Genomic DNA, 16,815 nt, shown 5'->3' with positions numbered 1-16,815 from the left:
TTAATTTGTTTTTCCTAAGTAGAACTCCTGAGAGAAGCCTCAGGGCCCTCATCTTTGGCCCCACATGCATCTTCAGAGGCATTCTGGAAAGTGCCAGCTGTACACTGTATACCCACAGAAACAACAGTTAATTCTCCCCTTCTGAAATTGTGACTCCCACCCTTCTCCCCTTCATCTAAATGTTTCCTTTTAAAGAAAGCCATGGTTCACTGCTACTGAAAATTAAAGACAACAGCATAAAGATCAAGGTCCAAGCTGGTGCAGCCCATGACAGAACATTAAAATCACCACTGAAATTTCTCTTTCCTTGAATACCACCAAAGACTACTAATGGAAAGCCAATCCCCAGAACGCAAGCTCATCTCGGATGTTCTTCACTTGCACTTCTTGGTTCACAAACTATTTTGACTACGTGAAACAATTGGAGGTGAACTTCAGTTGAGATAAGATGGGAAAGACCTATCCCTTCAAAACTGTATGTGACTACCCTCCCACTCTCCCCCTCCCCATCACAGCATGAAGTACCAAGAAAATGCAGGAGTGTTTGTTATGCAAAGGTTAACTTGTAAGGTTTAGAAGAGGAGAAATTAATCACCTCTTCCTCCTCCAAGCTATACTCTGGCCTCTCCAGTGGTCTCTAGTTTGCTCTTCTACTTCTTCTTAATTCCAGCTTCTGTTTTGCAATCAGATTGCGCCCCAAAGTTTCCTTCCATTTTCTGAATCCACATTTTCAAGATTCTTATCCTTTCTTAACTTCAGTTCCCAATCACGTGTTGGTGTGATGGTTTGGGGTGGATTTCCTGATCCCTGACTACTGTATTGCAGTGGTTCAGCAAGACAGGCATAAGCTCATTCCCCATACAAACATGGAAAATGTTGAGGGTATTTTCAGAGCATATAAAGTATCTCTCATCAGCATCTAACACTGAAGAGGACACCAAGAGAAATCTGGGATTAGCCCAGAAGGAGAGACTGACCAAGTATACACAATAGCCATATTGCAACCTGAATCAGATGCTCTCACAAGACAGGTAAAGGGATATAAAAGATCAAACATGAGAAAAGAGAGAAAACTTTATGTGAGTTCTTTTCATTTCTACTTTTTAGTATGTTGGACCCTGAGAAGCATGAAATTAAAACTCGTGAAAAACAGCCTATCTCAACTTGCTGTGGTGACTCAAAAGTTGTCGTTTCTCAACTCAACTTTGCTGAAACACTTGATTCATGTTGTTCTTATTTAACCTAATTTGCATTGATTTAATCAGTGCTGGTATGCTTTAAATACATAATAAATTGGGATTCTGCAACTTAGATGACTTAGAATAGCTAAATTTCAATAAAGCTCATTTCAATCTGTTAATGTATACAGTTCTGCCAAGGGGTTTAAAAGCGTAGAAAAGATGCAAACTTGCCACATTAGAGGTGGGAAAGGTTTAAAGATACCATCCAGATGAAATGATTTGCAGGATAATAATGTGAAAAGCAATATATATATATATATATATATATATATATCTTAATTACAACCTAGACACATCTTCTACATTTTGAGTAGCATACTTAGAAGAAAACTCACATATAAATGCAGTGAATTTAATTTTATTCTCTTTCCTCCTTGCCAACACTCAACTCTTTTCTGCCTCTCTGTACCAGCTCTACAAATCAAGTGACATCCAAAGTGGGACCTCTTCTTGCCCATTTGGCAGGCTTCATCACCACTTTGCCAAGCCGCCTGCATTAGGAGGATTTTCTTCCTAGCAGCCATGGGGATTGGGTGGCTTATACTCACAGTGCTTGCTGAATGGTTGGCCAATGTTTACTCCTGCCTGCCCCCGCCTCCCCCACCACCCTTTAGAGTTTATGGCTCAATCAGCCAGCCTGCTGTCAGGAATAATTGTGTTGGCAAGAGGTGAAAACACTTGATGGTGAAATTGTTTGTCTGTTAAAGTGTTCTGCAGCACCTTGCAGGTGCCAGGATGAAAACTGCAGGTGCCCAGTCCAGAGTCAGGTAGGAGTCTAGAGTGAGAAAGAGGCAACCATCCAGAATGGCAAGGGAAGAACACTGCTTTGGTGTGGGACAGAAAACAAAACAACAACAACAACAACAACAACAAAACAACTGTGGGTAATGAGCTGTGAGACCCTGGGTAAAGGCCTGATGTCTCTGTGCCTCAGTTTCATCATATGCAAAATTAAGGGGCTTGATTGTCTAATGTCTCTTCTAGCCCCTAATATGACATGTGCTGTCTAGAACATCTCAGATTTGTTTTCCTTCCAATTAAATAATACATCTCGGAGATAAATAACCAGAGGAGAGCTTGGATGAATATAAAATGTAATGATACATGCTCCTGTTCATATGACTTTTCCTGAGAAGTGCCACCAGTGTTTGGTGACTTGGATTCCACTGGCTCATGCCTTCAGCTTGGATGCTAAGGACCAACCCAGTTACTTGTCCAAAGTCAATCCAGCTTGAGAGCTTTGGTAATCTACCGCATTCTTATCAAAGCGAGAACCACTGTAGATAACACCCACTTACTTTCAATTCTGAGAGACAGAAATGTTGAGAATTAAAAGAGAGGAGCTAGAGATTCACATCTGATTCCTCCTATCACCTCCTTGGGCATCTCTGTCAAGAAGCAAGGCTTGCCCACACTCACTTCCAGAAGGATTTCCTTCTGCCATCTCTGAGGACCTTTTTTTTCTTTTTTCTTTCTTTCTTTTCTTTTCTTTTCTTTTCTTTCTTTCTTTCTTTCTTTCTTTCTTTCTTTCTTTCTTTCCTTCCTTCCTTCCTTCCTTCCTTCCTTCCTTCCTTCCTTCTTTCTTTCTTTCTTTCTTTCTTTCTTTCTTTCTTTCTTTCTTTCTTTCTTTCTTTTTTTTAAACAAATGACCAACAGGTTCCAATAGCCATACAGACCCTCTCCAAGCTGGTTGGGTGGAACGAGAGAGAGAGAGAGAGAGAGAGAGAGAGAGAGCGCTCATTATCAGAACCCCATCTATAGATGATTGTGAATGGAAATAATCAGGCAGAGACTTCTCTTCATACTTAGAAGACATAATTTAGTAACAGTCTCAAAGTTTAATTAGGGTTAGGTGTATGAAGGGGGGTAGGCTTCATTACGGTTTAAACTACCCCTTCTCTGCTTATTCTCTTGCATATTCTCCTGAGCGTACTGCAGGGTGCTGTAATCACCATGTGCAGTATGCTGGGGTCAGCCCCTCCTGGGTGTCATACAGCAGAATCTTATCTTTAATCCACCTGGGACCCTTAAAGACATCTAGTGGGAATGGTCAAGTCCCCGCAGGATCTCAGGCAAGACTCCCTGCACACGGGCATACGTTTCTGCCACACTGGGTCTCATGCCACCAAATCGGGATCGCTTTCCCAACCCACTGGGTTGAGAAACCATCTCCCCATCTACCACTAAAAAGTGCTGGCTGACTGCAGGACTCCAGTGCCTGTGAGGAAAGGGGGAAAAAAAAAAAAAAACCTTCGGCAAGCCCCCACAATCATTGCTTTACTCTATCTTCTCTCAAGTTGCTTTTCTAAAGCAAAGGACCAAATGTTGATTTCTCTACAGATTCCTACGTGTCTCTTACACGTAGACAGCTTTAGAGGGGGAGGGGGAACGTCCCCAAAAGGAAAAAGGGGGGGGGGAGGGGGAAGAGAACAGAATCTTTCAGTTTCCTGCTTGGAAATATCTTGTCGTTGATGATGCTAGCCTACATCTCCATCCCCTCTCCCCCCACCCCCGCCCTCCTTTTTTTTTTTTTTTTTTTTTTTTGAAATATGGGCAAAAAAGCTGAAAGCGTTTTCCGTTTCATCAAAGAACATATATTACTTTAGTGGCTCGGTAAAATGTTGGTTTTATGCCCACCCCTTTTCAATCTGCCCATGTCTGAGGTGCTCCGGGAAGACGCACAATCGTGAGCAGCTTACGACACTCAGTGAGCAGTAGGTGCCTGTGCAAGCTCGCGCCGCACACAGCCTGGCGGAGGGAAGGAGCCCGGGCGTCGCTCCCCGCTCCCGGCTCCGGCTCCCCGCGCCCCGCGCCCCGCGCCCCGCGCCGCCCGCAAAGCATGAGCGAGCCCGCTCCCCGCAGCCGCCCCGGGCGCGAATGGCAGGCGGTCTCCGCGGAGTGAAAGGGGGCGCCGGGCAGTGGTCCTTTCCAATGACGGACATTAACCAGACTGTCAGATCCAGGGGAGTCGTGAGCCCCGACTTTGGAGGGTTTTTTTTTTTTGTTTTTTTTGTTTTTTTGTTTTTTTTTTCTCCCCCCCCCCCGCAACGTCACAGTCCGAGCTGCAGAGGGAAAGGACAGCGGCAGGAAGGCGAAGCCCGGCGCCGGCACGTAGTTGGGAAACTTGCTGGTCCTAGAAGTCGCCTCCCCGCCTCGCCAGCCGCCCTTGCAGCCCAGAGCCGAGCAGCAAAGTGAGACATTGTGCGCCTGCCAGATCCGCCGGCCGCGGACCGGGGCTGCCTCGGAAACACAGAGGGGTCTTCTCTCGCCCTGCATATAATTAGCCTGCACACAAAGGGAGCAGCTGAATGGAGGTTGTCACTCTCTGGAAAAGGGTGGGTAAGACACTTTTTAATTAAATTCTTTCCCGAAGATTTTTTTTTTTTCCCTCCTCCCTTTTCTTTGCTGCAGCATCTAACATGGACCAAATCACCATCTCTTTGATCTTTCCGTGGCTGTGAACTTTCTAATGCTGCCCAGCTTTCTGCATGCTTAGAGGTGAACGTGTGGCTCTGGGGAGGGGAAGGGGGGGGTCCTTCTTTATTTCAATATATTTATTTGATTTCGCCCTTTTCTTCCCCCTCCCCCGCTCCCCTCCCTCGGAATAAAATATGATGTAGATTTCTGACCGAGCGCTTCCAATGGACATTCTCCAGCCTCTCTGGAAAGATTCTCGCTAATGGATTTCCTGCTGCTCGGTCTCTGTCTATACTGGCTGCTGAGGAGGCCCTCGGGGGTGGTCTTGTGTCTGCTGGGGGCCTGCTTTCAGATGCTGCCCGCCGCCCCCAGCGGGTGCCCGCAGCTGTGCCGGTGCGAGGGGCGGCTGCTGTACTGCGAGGCGCTCAACCTCACCGAGGCGCCCCACAACCTGTCCGGCCTGCTGGGCTTGTCCCTGCGCTACAACAGCCTCTCGGAGCTGCGCGCCGGCCAGTTCACGGGGTTAATGCAGCTCACGTGGCTCTATCTGGATCACAATCACATCTGCTCGGTGCAGGGGGACGCCTTTCAGAAACTGCGCCGAGTTAAGGAACTCACACTGAGTTCCAACCAGATCACCCAACTGGCCAACACCACCTTCCGCCCCATGCCCAACCTGCGCAGCGTGGACCTCTCGTACAACAAGCTGCAGGCGCTGGCGCCCGACCTCTTCCACGGGCTGCGGAAGCTCACCACGCTGCACATGCGGTCCAACGCTATCCAGTTCGTGCCGGTGCGCATCTTCCAGGACTGCCGCAGCCTCAAGTTTCTTGACATCGGATACAATCAGCTCAAGAGTCTGGCGCGCAACTCTTTCGCCGGCTTGTTCAAGCTCACCGAGCTGCACCTGGAGCACAACGACTTGGTCAAGGTGAACTTCGCCCACTTCCCGCGCCTCATCTCCCTGCACTCCCTCTGCCTGAAGAGGAACAAGGTGGCCATCGTGGTTAGCTCGCTGGACTGGGTTTGGAACCTGGAGAAAATGGACCTGTCGGGCAACGAGATCGAGTACATGGAGCCCCATGTGTTCGAGACCGTGCCGCACCTGCAGTCCCTGCAGCTGGACTCCAACCGCCTCACCTACATCGAGCCCCGGATCCTCAACTCCTGGAAGTCGCTGACGAGCATCACCCTGGCCGGGAACCTATGGGACTGTGGGCGCAACGTGTGCGCCCTGGCCTCCTGGCTCAGCAGCTTCCAGGGGCGCTACGACGGCAACTTGCAGTGCGCCAGCCCGGAGTACGCGCAGGGCGAGGACGTCCTAGACGCCGTCTACGCCTTCCACCTGTGCGAGGATGGGGCCGAGCCCACCAGCGGCCACCTGCTCTCAGCAGTCACCAACCACAGTGACCTGGGGCTCCCGGCCAGCCTGGCCACCACGCTCGCTGACGGCAGGGAGGGGCAGCTCGACGGCACGCACGAGCCGGCCACTGTTGCCCTCCCCGGTGGCGAGCACGCCGAGAACGCCGTGCAGATCCACAAGGTGGTCACAGGCACCATGGCCCTCATCTTCTCGTTCCTCATCGTGGTCCTGGTGCTCTATGTCTCCTGGAAGTGCTTCCCAGCCAGCCTCAGGCAGCTCAGACAGTGCTTTGTCACGCAGCGCAGGAAGCAAAAGCAGAAACAGACCATGCATCAGATGGCTGCCATGTCTGCCCAGGAATACTACGTAGATTACAAACCGAACCACATTGAGGGAGCCCTGGTGATCATCAACGAGTATGGATCCTGTACCTGCCACCAGCAGCCCGCCAGGGAATGCGAGGTGTGATTGTCCCAGCGGCTCTCAACCCGCGCGCTACCAAATACGCCTGGGCAGCTGGGGCGGCCGGCCAGCGCCAGGCTGGGGTCTCCTTGTCTGTGCTCTGATATGCTCCTTGACTGAAACTGTAAGGGGTTATCTCCCAGAGACTTGACATTTTAGCTTTATTGTGTCTTAAAAACAAAAACGAAATAAAACACAACAAAAACCCCGCCCCACAACCTTCAGGACAGTCTATCTTAAATTTCATATGAGAACTCCTTCCTTCCTTTGAAGATCTGTCCATATTCAGGAATCTGAGAGTGTAAAAAGGTACCAATCATTGATTTTTTTTTTTTTTTTGTAAACTAAAATGTTTAAAATAAAATAGCATTTACAGTTTTTACAGACTGGTGTAACCTAAATGAATTGTTACCTGTGTTAAAAGAGAAGCAACAGTTAAAATGTCCTTCCCTGTGTGTGTGTGTATTGAGGGGTGGGGGTGGGGGGAGCGGCAGGGAGGGTGCAGCGGCCAGGGAAAATCCAGAAATTCAGGAGCAGGAGCAGAGTAGTCAGGCTCAATTTGAAATATTGAGAAGGACAAATAAAGCTCATCAGGTTGATTTATCCCCCACATGACTAAAGATGGGGGGGGCATGACCTTTCATATTATTTTCGGTGGGGAGTGGAGTACAATCACTTTAACGCAAGTGAAAGGGGGACTGAGGACTGAGCATCGCTGCCTAGCCTTTAAGGCAGAGATCATTACAAATAGCTTTTGAAAGGCAGTGTCAGACAATTTGTCCTATGAACAAGAAACATTTTTGTACTTAATACAACCATCTTTCAAATCAATTCAAAATCTCACTCCCAAATGCCAATGGCTCATAATTCTCTTATGCCTTTGATTCACCAGAGTTGGTAGCATTTGTGCCCTTTTCCGTACTCTCCCAAGTGAGAGACCCTCAGCTCCTGTTCACCAAGATCTGTCTGAGGCAAAGAAGGGGAATAAGGCAGACTCCAAATGTTGGCAGAAGAAAGCTGTGCTTTCTGGAGCACATTGCAAAGACTGCAGCATGGTTAGGCTCTCAGCAGTGATAGCACACTCCTAGTTACTATGGGGAACAGTGAGAAAAATCCTGCTTTAGGTTGAATGCCTACTGGGTGATGACTCACAGCAGGAGACTTTAGGGGCAGACTTGGTACGGAAGTGATGGGTGGGATAGGGGAAGATCACCATTTGATCTTGTGTTCAAGTATTAACTGAGATGGGAGTGATTTGTTAGCCTGGAACAGAAGAGCTGCCTCTTTTCAGACTGCCCTTTTGTGTAAGGCCTGCTTTCCCTGTGTTGTTTTACCTTTTTCTGTGTTGGGATCAATGATTCCTTCTTCCAACCCTTCACAGGTTTCCAGGTCTATCATTGAGATTTAGGTTGTTTACTGAACTAAATTCAAGAGTAGTAGCAGTTGGTGGGTGCGGGGAAGGGAAAGAGGGAGGAGGACTGTGTGTTGGATGGGAGGGGTCTTTCACTTGCTAACACTTTAAGCAAATGTATGATGGAAATAAATGAAGATGGAGAGCAGATGGTGAATACTGAACGAATACCCATGCCCAGAGTCTTTTTCAAACTCAGGTGCTCACCTCTCTGCAAGATCCTACAGCCTGGCATCTTTCATTTTTTCTTTTTCTCTTCTTTTCTTTTCTTTTTTCTTTTTTTTTTTAAAGAAGGATATCCAAATAGTAAGGAGAGGGAAGGGGAAAACACACTCAACCACCATCACCCAAATGCAAATGCCTCTAGCCACCTACCTGAAGAGGCAAAATCAGCTGTCTGAAATGCAGAAAGTCATCACCAGGAGGTTTACTTAAGCTGAGGATTGGTGGTAGATTTCTCTACTACCTATGGAGAAGTCCATTTACCTAATAATACTGCACATAAGGGGCCCTTTCAAGAGAAATACTCTGCAAATGTCTCTAAGGTCTTAAACCTTGGGAGTAGAGTTTAACATCTCTCTCTCTCTCTCTGTCTCTGTCTCTGTCTCTCACACACACACAAACACACACACACACACACACACACACACACACACACACACCCTAGCTCATTCTTTCAGACCAGAAAATTTCATCTTCTTTGTTTCTAATTAAAATAATGACATTATGACATACACCATGCTCCTATCATCTATTTAGGTGAAAAGAAAGGTGCTTTATTTGATAACTTTGAGGAGAAGGTTTTGGATTCAGCCTATGCATGACAATTTGGGGCTGCCGTTTTAAATAGCATATCCCTTGAGGTAGGGGTAGTAGGGAAAAGGTTCGCTTAGGGGTGTTCGATCTGTAATTAAACTCCAATAAAGAGACCTCTTCTAGAAGACAATATACCCTTTTTGGGAAAAAAACAAAAATCCCAAATTGTGGCAATTGAAGGAGAGTTCCTTGGATTCCATTGATTTAATCTCATAGGAAGGCTACTGGAATCCAGTGCCAAAAGCTACTTCTGGCTTGGTGCATTAAGGACTGTGTTGGTGTGCTTATAGGGAAAGCTTCCAGAAGCAAATCCTTTCTGGCAGACATCAGAATCACAGCTCCCCCTTGCCCCCTAGAAATATAGATACTGGAGACTGTAGAGTTTTATCTCTTATACCAAAGACTTTTTTTTTCTTCCATTCTTTCACATTTTTCAATGTGATCATGAGAAAAAGAGAAAGAATAATTGTGCTTTATTTTATGCTGCTGGCAACCCCCCTCCCATGACTAAATATCACATATGCAGAACTCAAGTCCATGTAAACCTGATGAAAGATCATTGTAAAGAGAAATCTGCAATCTGGTAATTGGAGAGCAAATGTTGGCCATAGAAAACTGTATTCTTACTTGGTATGTCTGTACATCTTTGCATTGTGTGTCTTTGTAGCAAATCTGTTTTCTACACAAACAAGAATGCAGCTCATCCATTTTATGTTCATGCACCTCTTGCTTTGGGGAAAGTGGGGGAGGGGAGAGGCAAGAGTAAGGGATATCAGTAGTTTTAACTGAGGTTGCGTGACACTTGAAATCTTTTCTTTCACAAATTAATTAATCTTTAAGCTTCAAGAAACTTACTCTGACCACTCTAAGCAAACTATTGAGCATTTAAAAGAATCTAATTTTTAAAGGTGTAGCACCTTTGTTATGTGTTCTTCCCACAGAGGGTGCAAATATCGCTATCCTGTGTTCTCTGAAAAGAATTTAAGGCCACAATTCACGTCTCTTCCTGGGCACTGTGATGGATTAACCCCCTATTTGCAGTTCCTTCCCAGATGATTAAAGTTCAGCCATGGTATAGAGGTTTTTCGAATATTTATATAGAGAAAAAGTCCTTTTCTGATGACAAATGACACTCTCACACCAGTCTTAGCCCTGGTAGTTTTTTAGGTTGTGCCAGAAGGAGCAGGTTAAAGAATACCCATCCTTTGGCCTTCACTTAGAGAAAAAGCAGCCCCTGCTCCTCAGGCTTCAGCCATGATGGTTGAGAACGCCTGTCCCAAGCATAGCTGCACTCCCAAGACTGCAGGTTGCCATCACAAAGATTATTCCAGTAAAAGGAAACCTTTCTTAAAATCCATTTTTTTATATTCTCCCAAGCTCCTCAAAGTATCAAACTGCCTTACCTTTTCTTCCTGCCTGCAGGAAGGCAGACATTTGGTATGACCTGGCCTCAACAACACATTTTTGAGTATATGTAAGTAATTAGGGGGGCAAATGCCATTTGTGATTCCTCTCCAGTTTCATAAGCAACTGCACACAGATCACTGGAGGGCTCAGGGGCTGCCTGTGTTTTTGGGTTACGTTAATAGACTTGTCATCAAGTTTGGTACCTACTCTATCTGGCAGAGTCACATGGAAGGGGACCTCAGTGGGTCACACATTCTGGTAGGATAAAAGACATTGGATATTTCTCTCACAGAGAGCATTATTAAAAGACCAGAATTTGTATATTTTTTTGGAGAATGGGTGTTACAATGTTTCAGGGTAGTCAAAACATGCATCAATTATCTTCTCTAGATAGGTGGTTATGTTGGTTGATTTGGGTTTTGTCATTGATGACAAATAACAAGGAGTTAGCTGGAATATGACTATTAAAAAGGCACCTGGAATATATTTTCAGAGAGGTTTAGGGACACACACACATTTTACATACATAACACAGATAAAACCATACACACATAGGCATATATTTCCATATTCATATAACCTATATAGCCACATACACAATTACATAACCAGTTTCCAGCATTAATTACCCTCCTGATTTCTTCTTCCATCATCAGACTGTTACTCAATAAAGGACCTGTTAAAATCAATCACAATTAAAGTATAAAGGTGGCTGATGGTATTTTCAGGCATTAGTTCATGAGTTGGTAGATACTTTTCAGGCTGGGGGTACTCTTTTGAGCTCCTTGTGCTGTAGGAGAGTGTAAGCCTGCTACCTACTGGTAAGAGCCAGCATGTGGCAATGCATTCTTTTGAGAGTACCCTCCTAACTAATGAGTTCCATCTCAAGGTTAGGAAACATACTTCTCTATAAAAAATATTCTACTCTGATTTTTTTCCCAGGAATCTAAGTGGTAAAATTCCTAACTGGTGACCTGGCACCATCTTCTGGCCTTCCTCAGTAGACCCAGTTTCTGAAAGTCTGTTTTTTTTTGCTCATAAAACTAGAGCCTGGCTACTATATCCTTAAGGTTTAGTCACAGAAATAAATGAGATGGAGGGAATACAATTTATTGAGTATGGGAGCCCTTACCTAGATTTTGATATGTGAGAGATACTAAGAACCTTATTTTTACATGAGGAACCTGAGGTGTAGAGGCGTTCAGTGCTTTGTGTAGTCACCCAGCTAGTAATGGGGAGCACTGGCATTCAGGTCTGGTGGCCTTTTCATTATACCCTATCTCTTGTTTCCTTGAAGGGTTGCTCCCTCCATCCCTCCACCCAGCAGAGCCTAAGACTAGCCTGGGCACAGAGCACATGCTTACATGTTCTTGTTGGATGACATAGGCATAATGTTTGAGTCTAAGAATTTTCATGATAACTTTGCTTGTTCTGGCTTCTGTTAAGTGGGTAACACAGGACTCTGTTAACAGAGGATACTGCTCACAGGCTTCCAGAAGCAGAACTGTCCAGTTAATCATGCAGTCCAACCTCTATCCAGAGGATTTTAGATGCAGAGAGAATAAGGTATAAACATCTATCCACATATTTTTGTTGAGGATTTGTTCACATTTCCTTTTTGGTCATTAGAAGAACTATGTCTCTATGATTGTCAACCAGGGGCAAATCTGCCACCTGCTCAGGAACTGGTAATGTCTGGAAACATTTCTTATTTTCATGCATGGTGGTGGGGCCTCCTGGCGTCTAGTGGGTAGAGGTCATGGATCCTGATAAACATCCTACAGTGCATAAGAAAGACCCCTCACAAATGATAATTTGTTCCAAACTTTGCCAAGAATGCTAAGGTTAAGAATTTCTGCCATGGTATAAAGTAATGAGGTTGTCTAAACCAGCATATTGTGCTCCAGCTTTGCTTGGAGTAGCCTTTCTGATGAGTTAAGTTTTGGTTCACCCAGATCTATTCTCTTTTAATCTTTCTCTCTCTTGCCAGAAAACTGAAAGTCTAAATTAAAAACCCTCAGGTTGGTTGCTAATCAGCAAGAGGACCTGTAGTTAGCACATGCTTCTCAGGGAACATATGGCAAAACTTAAATTAACTGGGACGAAACTTGTCAGAACCCTCAATTGACCCACTTTTTCTTAGCAATACCTCATTTAGGAAAGAGGAAAAAAAATCAAGTTAACAGTGGATATTTACTTAACAAGAAGTAAAATGAGAAACATGATATTCCTTCCAGAAGGTGTTCTGAAGTCTGAACAAATTCAGCTGACCTCCTTGTACTTTCTCCTTCTCTAACCAAGCCTGGAATGTTTCTGAAGTGGGAATGGGTTTCCCTGTAAAAACAAAACAAAATAAAACAAAAACAATGTGCTCTGTCTGGTGAATAGAGTGGGCATATTATTAATCGGGGAAATGATTGCAGACCTTGGAAACAGGATTGTCTAGAGATGCAGGCATCGCAAACTGAAATGCATTTGTCGAGGGGGATGGGCAGGTAAGCAACACAGGTGAATGAAGTTTATAGACATATGACATTATGAGGGAATTGGAGAGTTCACTTAAAAACAAGGCAATTCAGCAATTCACATTTGACTGGCCCTGGTTAATCACAACACTTCTGTAGGCCAGGTCAAGCAACTGCTCTGGAAGTTCAGAGTCCAGAACTCAGGAGACATGCCCTTTAAACCTGGTGCTGTTACTCACATGCCTTGGATTCATCCGGTAATCATCTTACTATGCTAAGCCTCTGTCCTTTGCCTTGAGGTGGATTCATCCAAGTATTCACTAAGAACCCTTCCAGTTCTGGGCCTCTATGCTACCACATTTCCTAACAATAAAACATGAAACAAATGTGGTTTTCAAGCTAGTATCACTTAGCCAGAAAATTAAAATTCCCCCAAACTCTCATTCCTGAGATATTGATTCATCAGGCTTACCTACATATGAATGAGAATAGGTAGATACAAAGTCACAGAGACAAGGCCTTCAGGGAAGAGATAGGGATGCTGGAAAACAGATGAGAAAGCACAAGCATGTGTAGGTGGGCAAATAGGGTTTTCAGAATGTGCAGTAAGAGATAAAAGGAAATCCTAGCAAGGACTCACTCACACTCACCCACACGTGAGACCACAGGCATAGGGATGTGCTCTAAAGCAGGCGCAATTAAAAAAAAGCTGAAGAATGCCACTGGGTAGGGGTGGGATGGGATGGGGTAAGGGAGGACTACAGAAAAATATTTGTACAGGACTCCTAAAATAACTTACTATATTGTACACAGTTACAGTGAATGTTGGAGCTCAGAGCCCTTTTGTAACATAAGAAGAGGTGGAAGGGGAAAAAAAGAGGGAGGGATGGGATGAAAGTAAAAGACAAGGTGAACAGAGATGGGGGAGAGGTGAGAGGGATAAAGGGAGAGCAAGAGGGAATTACGTTCCTCAAATAAGCATCCTAAGTAGCTGTGATGCACAACTCAACTCCTTAGTCTTTTTAGTCATTTCTTTCTTTATGCTGGTCGACCATGTTGACTATTCTCTTCTTCCTAATGTAATGTTGGGAAAGCATTTCTCCCTTACTTTATGAGAAAAAAATAAGTCATTATCTAGCTGCATCTTCCTTTCTCTTGCTGAGCCAGGTGAAAGCTGCACACTGGAACCACCAGGGAGCTTCAGTGAACATGGATGCCTTGGGTCCCCCCCACCAAGAGATTCTGATATAACCGATCAGGAGCGTGGCTTTGGTGAAATGTTTCAAAGCTTCCCAGGTGATTCTAAAGGTCAGCCAAGGTTGACAAGCACCGAGCTAGAGGGTTACAAGAGTTACAAAAGGTGCAGCTCAGCCATCCACCCCACCCACACGTCTGACTGCAGCTCTTTACACATGGCCGTTGGTGGCTGGGCTGGACAGGGTCAGTGCTAAGCGAGCTGACTCCACCTGGTGGGGGTGATATTAGGAGAAAGATGTGCAAGCACAGACGGGTTTGTAATTTGTCTCTGAGCACTCCATAATTTACAAAGTGCTGTTTACAACTAATTATTTTATTTGCTTTAATACCCCCAGCAATCACACAAGGCAGACACAAACTTGTCCCATTTTTTTTTTTTTTTTTTTTTAAGACAAGAAGACTCCAATTGGAAGAGGTTAAGTAGATTGCACAATGTCAAGGCTACTGTCAGGCCTGGCACCCAGAATTGCCTCTTCTAAATTCTGTGTCCTTCCCCCTTCCAATGCTTCCCTTGCCTTCTCTGCTCCAGATATCAAAGTCAGTAAGTCTTCCAGGAAGAGTCCCAGAGAACACATTGCACACATGCTTCTGCACCCTCTCCTTCTCCTACTGGAGTCTGGCAATGACAAGGCTTGGTATCACAGCTGCACCAGTGCCTCTTTGGTGCCCCCACCCCTGCCCCATGCCTGACCTTTTTTTTTTTTTTCTTTTTCTTTTTTTTTTTCTGACCTTTTCTTTTGCCCCAGGAGCCTCTATGATGCGTCAGAGATATCCAAATAGATGCCAATTCTTTCCAAATAACCCAGCACCAAAAATTCCCTTTCCACTTGACCACTGCCATCTATTCCTTTGCTACCAACTCTTTTACCAAGAATGAAAACTAAGTCCCAGTAGAAAAATGATGGATGGATGGTGAAAACTCCATGTGTGTATGTGTGTGTGCACGCACATGTGCACACTTTGGAAAAGGATCTTTGGGGGAAGTAACAAAGAAATTGCTCCCATGCTAGAACTTCCAGTACTGAAGCAGCTGGGTAATGTATATTTGGACATGACATCCTCCCTTGTTCCCCTCAAATGAAACAACACAGACCATCGCTCATGTATAAAACCAGATCTGCCGATAGTTTAAGGGCTTAAAATAAAGCCAGGATAAAGATTGAATCTTGCAGCATACTTTATCTCCTTAAACCACTGATTTCTTTAAAAATCATGTATTACTGGGTGTTCACCATCAGTGTGTTTATCTTCAATGAAGAATTCTTGGTATTCCAAACTACATGTGGCAGGGACCTCTATTTCAGAGATATTGTAGGCAGCCCAGGAGAAAAGTGAGAAGGCTCAGTCAGTGGCAAGTGAGAGCTGCATTATTAGTCTGCCACAGAAGGTCCAAAAAAGTCAAGTTATATACAATTAATTGAACAATGCAACGATGTGTCCTCAAATGGCCAAGGCAATCCTGCCACTTGTCCCTCAGCTGCAGAACAACCATGCACTGTATGACTTTTGTCTCTTTGTCTCTGCTCTCCATGGACTGTGATCACTATTTGTGATAAAATCTATAGTTCCCTGCAACTGAGTCTGTGTGTGTGTGTGTGTGTGTGTGTGTTGCATGTGTTTTATTCTAAAAATAATGGTCCTTCTTGGAATTCAGCCTCACTCCTTTGCTTGCCATCCAGGTCATTTTTATCTGAGTTTCTCATATTGATCCTATTTCAAAAATCATAAAGGTACAAAAAAGCATAAACATGCTCTAGGGAAAAAAAGAGTCTTCAGAAACCACACTGTAACTGAAATGCAACTAAAGGTAACATATCACTCGGATTTTTAAATTCTAACTATATTGGTCAATTCATTCAATCAAAGTAGCACAAAGTTCCTTGTGTAGAGATTAAGTAAAGATGTGTTAAGTAAACAACAGAACAATTTAACTTAAAGAAGAGGCCTTAGCAACAGGACTGTGCTAAGAATTTAGACCCACCAGACTCACCATGAATGTGTGCAGAAGAGACCTCCACTTCATCCTGTTCCAGGTATGAAAGGCGACCACCACCACCACCTCACCACCCTACAGGAAGTGTTTATTAAATATCATCCTTATTAGGTGCCTGGCAACTTGCTAAATCCTTAACATCTTCTCAGCTAAACCTAGTAGTAAACCTTCACCCCTCCTTGTCCAGAGAAGTACTACTATCCTCATTTTATAGATAGGTAAACTGAGTTTTAGAGAGGTTCATGACTTGCCCAAGGTCACTGACCAGAGCAGGGAGTGTCAAGCACTTGACTCCGGACACAAAATGCTTAGGTTCAAATTCTGGCTTAGTGAGTTTGGCAAATTACTTAACCTTTCTGATCTTCAGTTCCTTTGCCTAGAAAACGGAGATAGGATTGTTATGGGTATTAAGTAAGTTAGTATTGAGAATTAAATGATTTATTCTTTGAAAAGTGCTCAGAACAGTGCCTGGTACATTGGTAGGTGCTAGATAAGCATTGTTTTTTTTGCTTTATGTTCTATTATGTATTTTTAATAAAAGATAAATAAGACAATGTCACATGGCCAGGGTGGACTAATACACCTCAAAGCCATGCAACCCCCTTTTTCTTCTGTAACAAAATGCTACACACACACAAAAAAAATGAATTTTGGATTTGAAAAGATAAGGAGTCAGAAAATGGAGTCTGGAGGCACATGTGCCTTCCTTTATAACTTTGCAACTGGCTCAGGCCTTGGTCTCTGCACTCATGTTTGACTTTGTTCTGGTTGTGAATTGGCTTATCCCTACCACCAAGTCAGGTAGCCCTGGTGAACATACCTACCTCTGCAATATGTGTGTGCATGTGCATACACATCTGTGTACCCATGCAGGTGTGACAACATCTTCCAGTTTCCACAAGGAGGCTGATGGCCAGCGTTGTTCCTAGTAGTCTTTGATGGGACAGTACAATTCATTTCTACATCAGAGCTATTTGCTCTCT

The 16,815-nt window shown here is 44.5% G+C and overlaps 2 protein-coding genes across 13 annotated transcripts in view; one reads left to right on the top strand and one right to left on the bottom strand.

Moving 5' to 3' along the window:
• CTNNA2 (catenin alpha 2) overlaps nucleotides 1-16,815 on the bottom strand; it is a 1,080,823-nt gene that overhangs the window by 351,428 nt on the left and 712,580 nt on the right. The window lies entirely within an intron of this gene.
• On the top strand, nucleotides 3,934-6,928 carry LRRTM1 (leucine rich repeat transmembrane neuronal 1). 5 transcript variants are annotated; one of them, XM_077843072.1, is made up of 2 exons: nucleotides 3,934-4,576; nucleotides 4,898-6,928. In XM_077843072.1, the coding sequence occupies exon 2, from the start codon at nucleotides 4,921-4,923 to the stop codon at nucleotides 6,487-6,489; it is 1,569 nt and encodes a 522-aa protein (XP_077699198.1). In that variant the 5' UTR covers nucleotides 3,934-4,576; nucleotides 4,898-4,920; the 3' UTR covers nucleotides 6,490-6,928. The 5 variants fall into 5 exon arrangements, with proteins under 5 accessions (XP_077699198.1, XP_077699194.1, XP_077699196.1 ...); XM_077843068.1 differs by having other exon boundaries at nucleotides 3,934-4,580; XM_077843070.1 differs by having other exon boundaries at nucleotides 3,935-4,580; nucleotides 4,862-6,928.

The sequence above is a fragment of the Canis aureus genome, chromosome 12, assembly GCF_053574225.1.
Source record: "Canis aureus isolate CA01 chromosome 12, VMU_Caureus_v.1.0, whole genome shotgun sequence".
NCBI classification, from domain to species: domain Eukaryota; kingdom Metazoa; phylum Chordata; class Mammalia; order Carnivora; family Canidae; genus Canis; species Canis aureus.
This window is presented reverse-complemented; position numbering and strand designations above follow the sequence as displayed.

What these genes read in the sequence shown, in the direction of transcription:
- LRRTM1 (XM_077843068.1), top strand. Translation starts at nt 4,550, where the DNA reads ATGGAGGTTGTCACTCTCTGGAAAAGGGTGG. An exon ending in CACTCTCTGGAAAAGGGTGG is followed by an intron (nt 4,581 to 4,897) that starts GTAAGACACTTT and finishes GACATTCTCCAG; the next exon opens with CCTCTCTGGAAAGATTCTCG.